This window comes from Nothoprocta perdicaria, unplaced genomic scaffold (assembly GCF_003342845.1).
Source record: "Nothoprocta perdicaria isolate Ctin4 unplaced genomic scaffold, notPer1 scaffold_920, whole genome shotgun sequence".
Classification (NCBI taxonomy): Eukaryota; Metazoa; Chordata; class Aves; order Tinamiformes; family Tinamidae; genus Nothoprocta; species Nothoprocta perdicaria.
Genome location: NW_020456222.1, coordinates 3,322 through 9,774, shown reverse-complemented (window position 1 = coordinate 9,774; position 6,453 = coordinate 3,322). Strand labels below are relative to the sequence as shown.

Below are 6,453 nucleotides of genomic sequence, written 5' to 3'. Positions count from 1 at the left end.
AGCCCCCTCTCAATAAGAGAATGAACCTGCCCAGCTGGGGGTCTCACTTCCTCTCCACAGAGCTTCTCCCTGCAGTGCCGTGGGGAGCTCCCCAAGTAGACTGAGTGCTGCTGACCCTGGCAGGTGGCAGAGGCACTGACCCAGGCACAGAGCACCCTGGGATGTGGGGACGCTGCTGTGAATTACAGTCCTGACAGACGTGCGTGCACAGCCCAACTGCATGTCTCTTCAGGTGACGCTTTCAGGTGAATTGAGATGTGGCTAAGGGGCAGAGCTCAAAGAGTTACGATAGCAGTGCAGAGTCTAAGTGGAGGTCAGTAGGTGTGATGGGTCAGCCCACGCTGACTTTTCACAGGTAGCCCTATTCAGGTGTTAACCACCAGTGACATGATCTGCTCCTGGTGCTTGCCGCCCTGATCTTTTCCCCATTCACCCAATAATTCCTGCTCTTCCCCCATTCACCCAATAATCAGCAATAGCAATCCTGATGGCTGCATTCTGACAGGGATATATCCCTGGTCCAAATTCGGTTGAAATGTAACAATGACCGTAAGTCAAATATCCCATAAATATGGAGAGAGCCTGAGACACCACTGAACTCTCCTAGCACAGCAGTGGACTGCACACCAGGTTCTCCGTGTGAGCAGGGACACCACTCAAGGACACACCTCGGGGTTAGGAGACCCTTGACACAACAGATCGGTGGTAAGTGACTACATCAGGCTCACTGAATTTGTAAGCTTTACAGACATAACCATGCCCAAAATTCTTTAGTCATAAACCGTTGACCAGATCTTGGACTCGTCTTGGATCCAGCTGCACCCAGACTCCCCTCAGAAGGACTTTGGAAAGCATGGGAGTCCAATCTGAATCTCATGACTCAATGGGAGGGTCTCCTTGGGAATTCAGTGTATATCCTGTACCCCATGCAGCAAATAAGAAGTAACCTTGCAATAGCATCGTTAAACCACTGTCCACATCAATAAACCTACTACTGTTTCTTTCACATGAATGAAGAGCATTGTGTCTTTCACCTCTATGGCCACTCATTCTGTGACAGTAGCTAGCAGCGTTCCCTGAGGATCAGTGCCTTGTCTAGCTTTTGTTCAACTTCCTCAGTGATCTGGATGAAGAGACAAGAGGCACTCAGGGCAAGTTTGCTGATGATTCAAAACAGGGAGGAGAGGCTGAAACAACAAGAGAGCTGTGCTGCTATTCAGAGAGACCTGCACAGGCTGGAGAGATGAGCAGAGAGGAACCTCATGAAGTTCAACAAAGGGAGGGGCCGAAGAGTGCCAAATGTCTGGAAAGCAGCTCTGCATAAAGGGACCTGGGGGTCCTGATGAACATGACCCAGTAATGTGCTCTTGTGAGCAAGGAGGCTGATGGTATCTTGAAGTGCATTAGGAAGAGTGTTGTCAGCAAGTTGAGAGATCCTCCCCAACTACTCCATGCTGGTGAGGCCACCTCTGGAATACTGTGTCCAGTTCTTGACTCCACCAGGATTAGAGGGACATTAGACTACTGGAGTAGGGCTACAAAGATGTTGAAGGGATTGGAGCATCTCTCCTATGAGGAAAGTTTGGGAGAGCTGGGCCTGTTCATCCTGGAGAAGAGAAGACTGAGAGGGGATCTCAGCAGCATGCACAATATCTTAAGGGTGGGTGTCAAGAGGATGGGGCCAGACTCTTTTCAGTGGTGTCCAGTGATAAGATGAGAAGCAGTGGGCACAAACCAAAATACAGGAAACGCCATCAGAACATGAGGAAAAGCTGCTTTCCTGTAAAAGTAACAAAGCCCTGGGACAGCTTTCCAGTTGTGGGGTCTCCCATCCTTGATGACATGCAAAAGGCACCTGGACACATTCCTGGGGCAACCTGTTCTAGGTGACCCTGTTTGAGCATTGAGGTTGAACTAGGTGATCTCTGGAGGCTCCTTCCAACCTCAACCATTCTGTGATTCTTTGTGTTATTCTGTGTTTGTGTGTGGGCAACTGACCCTCCATCTTCAGTGATTCTAATGAGACCTTAGACAATAGAGTCCCATTTAGATATCTGTGATACACACATCAGTTTTGGCAAGAGAAATGCCACTTCTTGTGAGTTTGCAGAGTGCACAAGAGGGATCTGAATACCATTCCAGCCCAGGACCTTAAACCTGGCAAGAGATGCCTAGACTGACTCATCTGAACGATGTGTAAATGACCTCCTTCCTTGTCCCCATCTCAGTTTGTTACCTAGCTAAGAAGTGGGAATAGGGCCCCTCTGAGTGGGACAGTTCCACCTTTCCTAGAAAACCCTCCTCTGATGAGACAGTTCCTAATGCTGGCTTCAGTCTTTGGTTTTCAGAGAGAGACCATAGATAATTAGTTTAGTCTGTTTCAATGACTATTTCCCAGGAGGAGGAGGAGGGAGCAAAAGGACAAGAGGGAGCAAAAATCAAGTCACACCTCCAGCTGTGTCACTCTTCAGAGCATGGCCAGGCTCCTGGGGTGGAGCTCGTGGCAACCTGACAGCACTATGACCAGGAGCAGCTCTGTGCAGACAGCTGTGACCAGGAGCAGCTCCTCCGCAAAGAGCAGCAGAGCTCCGGGCATTTCCCACAGGTGTCAACTTGAAACAAACAAGACAAGCGAGACAAGTGAGACTGAAAGAAGTTAGAAGGTATTTGGAGGTGGGAGGATGTCTGAGGGCTCTATGATGGAGAAATCTTTTTAGTTTCTAAATCAGTAAGTCTGGTCCTTGCTAGGCAGTGATCATGAGGTACCTTGAGGAGTCTTCTAAAGCTACCACCTCCCATGGCTGATAGAAAATGTCAGGAGAGCTTTCCCCCTTTCCCTGGCATGAAGAAGGAGGTATTCAGAGCAGGGATTCCTTGTGACACTGTCAGAGTGTCCCTGCCACTGCACGGTGCTCTGTGCCTGGAGCAGTGACTCTACTGCCTGCAAGGGTCAACACTCAGCCTTCCTGGGGACTGCAGGGGGAGGCTCAGGGTGGAAGCGGAGAGCCCCTGCAAGGCAGGCCTCCATTCTCCATTTGAGAAGGATCTCAAACTTCTCAGTGCTCAAACTTCTCAAACTTCTCTGTCTCTCCCTGTCCCTTCCTCCTTAAACAGAAATATCATGCTTGTGCATGCTGATTCTGTTCTTGCCCAATTACTGTGTGGCCAGGGTGGGATTCAGATGCAGTTCAGGCACTAACTCTGTGGATTTGAGATCAACTGAGGAAGGGGATAACGTTTGCTGATGTGCACTTTGGTTCTAGATTCCTCTGTGCTCAGCCGTGTCCTTTCTTTCTGACATGAGTGCAAATATCCTGTACCTCAGAGGTGCAAGCAGAGGGCAGCTGTGAACAAGGGAGATGGACAAGGAGCTCTCCTCACTCAGCATTAAGACCATGGGGACTCCCTTTGCCTTTAGGAATCACAGTGGCTCACTCTGAGTGAGTGTAGGAGCACTCCAGACGATCTCTATGTCCTCAATGCAAACTCAGCACAAAATGGAGCTCAAGTCATAAGAGCTCAGTGAATTTTTTTTTGTGATGTGGAGAGAGAAACAGGGAAGGGAGTTATGCGAAAGTTCTGCTCCTGGAAGTATGTACTAACTTGTCCACCTCTCTTCGTCCTTGGACAGTCCCCTTCAGTGCTGCAAGACAGCAGATGTCCAACAGCAGCTCCTTCAATGAGTTCCTCTTACTGGCATTCTCAGAAACRCGGGAGCTGCAGCTCTTGCACTTTGCAGTGTTTCTCTGCATCTACCTGTTTGCCCTCCTGGGCAATGGCCTCATCATCACAGCCATAGTCTATGACCACCACCTGCACTCCCCCATGTACTTCTTCCTTCTCAAGCTCTCTGTCCTGGATATTGGCTCCATCTCCACTACTGTTCCCAAATCCATGGCCAATTCCCTGTGGGACACCAGGGCCATTTCCCACTTGGGATGTGCTGCCCAGGTATTTTTCCTCTTTTTCCTCCTTTCAGCAGAGTGTTCTCTTCTCACGGTCATGGCTTATGACCGCTTTGCAGCCATCTGCAGACCCCTGCACTATGGGATCCTCATGAGCAGCAGAGCTTGTGCCAAAATGGCAGCAGCTGCCTGGGSCAGTGGTGTTCTCARTGCTCTCCTGCACACTGCCAACACATTTTCAATACCACTCTGCCAAGGCAATGTCATGGAGCAGTTCTTCTGTGAAGTTGCCCAGCTCCTCAAGCTCTCCTGCTCAGACTCCTACCTCAGGGAAGCTGCTGTTATGGTATTTACTCTTTGTTTAGTGGTTGGGTGCTTTGTTTTTGGTGTGCTGTCCTATGTGCAGATCTTCAGAGCTGTGCTGAGGATCCCCTCTGAGCAGGGTCGACAGAAAGCCTTTTCCATGTGCCTCCCTCACCTGGCCGTAATCTCCCTTTCTGTCAGCACCATCATGATTGCCTACCTCAAGCCCCCCTCCATTTTTCTCCCCATCCCTGGATCTAGGGGTGGCTGTTCTTTATGCAGTGGTGCCTCCAGCAGTTGATCCTCTCATCTACAGCTTGAGGAACAAGGAGCTCAAGCATGTGCTGAGAAAATTGCTTCAGCGGGCACAATGTCAGCACCAGTAAGTGTCCCATGTGCACCTCCTCCTCATTCCCATGGAACTGGCATGAAGGCTGTTGTTCGTTTCTTTCTTAATTATGTTTCTTTTTTGGATTTGCATTAAAAGAAAAATCATTTTGGTTCGTGTCACTCGTCCTCAGAAATCCTTTGAATCTGACTAAGCAACCTGTTGAAACAGAAAGCAAGACTTGTCTCTTCATCAGCAGAGATATGGGCAGCTCATAACGTGCTAGTCTCATCTCACTCAGAGGCCCTCAGTGCCGTGCAGAGAGTTTCCCTTGCAGTGTCTCTTTCAGCAATGACACCAAGGGCTCTGGCAAGTACACATGGATATGAGAGCATGGGTCTCATGTCCATTAGGGGGGCACAACCCTCCTGTCCACAGTCAGGCTGTGATCTCACACTCATTCCTGTGAGGGTGCCAGCCTGGTGTCCCTGTGGGCTCGTCTTTTCCCTCTCCAGTGCTGCAGTGCTCACAGTGRAGTGGGAGTGGAGGGGAYRAGAWTCTGRATSYAATCTGTGGGGACAAAHCCTATGCTCTTTGGGACCATCCCCTMATTGCTACAGGAGGCAYTTCCTGGCTGCAGSCTTCACATGGGGACWGCAKTTTTCCTGGAGAMACTTCCACTTCCAGCAGCAGGACTTTCTCTTTTCAGAGTTGTTCTCCTCATTTCCACACTCTCCTGCTGTSCTSYCGTGTGTGTAGACAGATCAAGAGCTATCATAATGAGTTGGTGTTAGAGTTGTTTCCCCTGCGTTCCTCTGAGCACTGGCAGGAGTAAATAATGGGCACCTTTAAAACACAAGGGCATCTCCTCAGACACATACGGACATCTTCTTGAGAAAAAGGAGTTGAAAATATACCAAGTTCACAGTCACAATGCAATCTGCTAGTGACCACAGGCTAGATCCAGGCCATGAGCCCAGGGCAGGCTGCTCTATCCTTCGAGCAGGAGGACCCGTCAGACTGACTGCAGGGCCAGGGCTCTCATGTTGTCTTTGGGAGCATAGTGGGCATGCAGAGATGTGTGGCAGAATGGAGATGGCCATTTYCCCCAGCACCGCTGGGGTGAATGGTCAGTGCTGGAAAGGAGTGATGTGAGGGGCTGTTTTGGGAGGATGGACCTGGCTCATCTTCCCCAGTGTGTCCACTGCAACAGAGGAAACAATCTGGGATCTTYCTTTATGCACTCTCCATGTCCTGGTACCCTTCCCAAAACACCTATATTTGTATTGCGAGCATTCTGGTGTGTGCTCCCACTCTGCTCTTCACATAACCAGGRGCCRAATGGCAGCATTTTTCTTTCTCCATAACTATGTGCACCTGTGCCAGTTTGAGGTATTTTGTGTGCACCACTCAGAGGGAGGTAGCAGGTGGGAAAGACTGACAGAGATGGTGAGGCTCCAAAAGAAGMGGTTCTAGGCTGGGGATATTACCTGCACCTGATGGATATCTCAATCAGAGCATGAATTATAAACACCATCCAAGTCTTCCACTCCTCCTGCTTAAACATAATGCTGGGGGAGAGGTTGAGCCATTCTTGGTTTCTAAGCAACATTGATCTTTCACAAAGTTTGTGATGTTTGCAACAGGAGACCTGTTGCTGCACCAAACTGCAGACCCAGGGAAAGTGTCCCAGGACTGTAAGCAGAAATTGACCCTCTACGCATAGAGAAAATATGAAAATTCTCTCCATGCTCACAGACCTGTATCTATCTTCTACACAGACCAACCATTCCCCCTTCCAACCATTTTGTCTTTGTAGATACTTTCACAGGAGTGGACATGTTCAGATAACRGAGATTTGGTTTCTTCAGCTTTCTTTCCATTCCAGAGGCTGATTCACACAGTCTCCTTCAGTCT

General features: G+C 49.4%; 1 protein-coding gene across 1 annotated transcript; it reads left to right on the top strand.

The window, feature by feature from the left end:
- Positions 1–3,657: 3,657 nt before the first annotated feature.
- Positions 3,658–4,251, top strand: LOC112958917 (olfactory receptor 14J1-like; the record flags this gene model as incomplete). The annotated part of the gene is made up of 1 exon (XM_026052872.1): positions 3,658–4,251. A coding segment is annotated over exon 1 (594 nt), but the record flags the coding sequence as incomplete, so codon positions are not given.
- Positions 4,252–6,453: the final 2,202 nt, after the last annotated feature.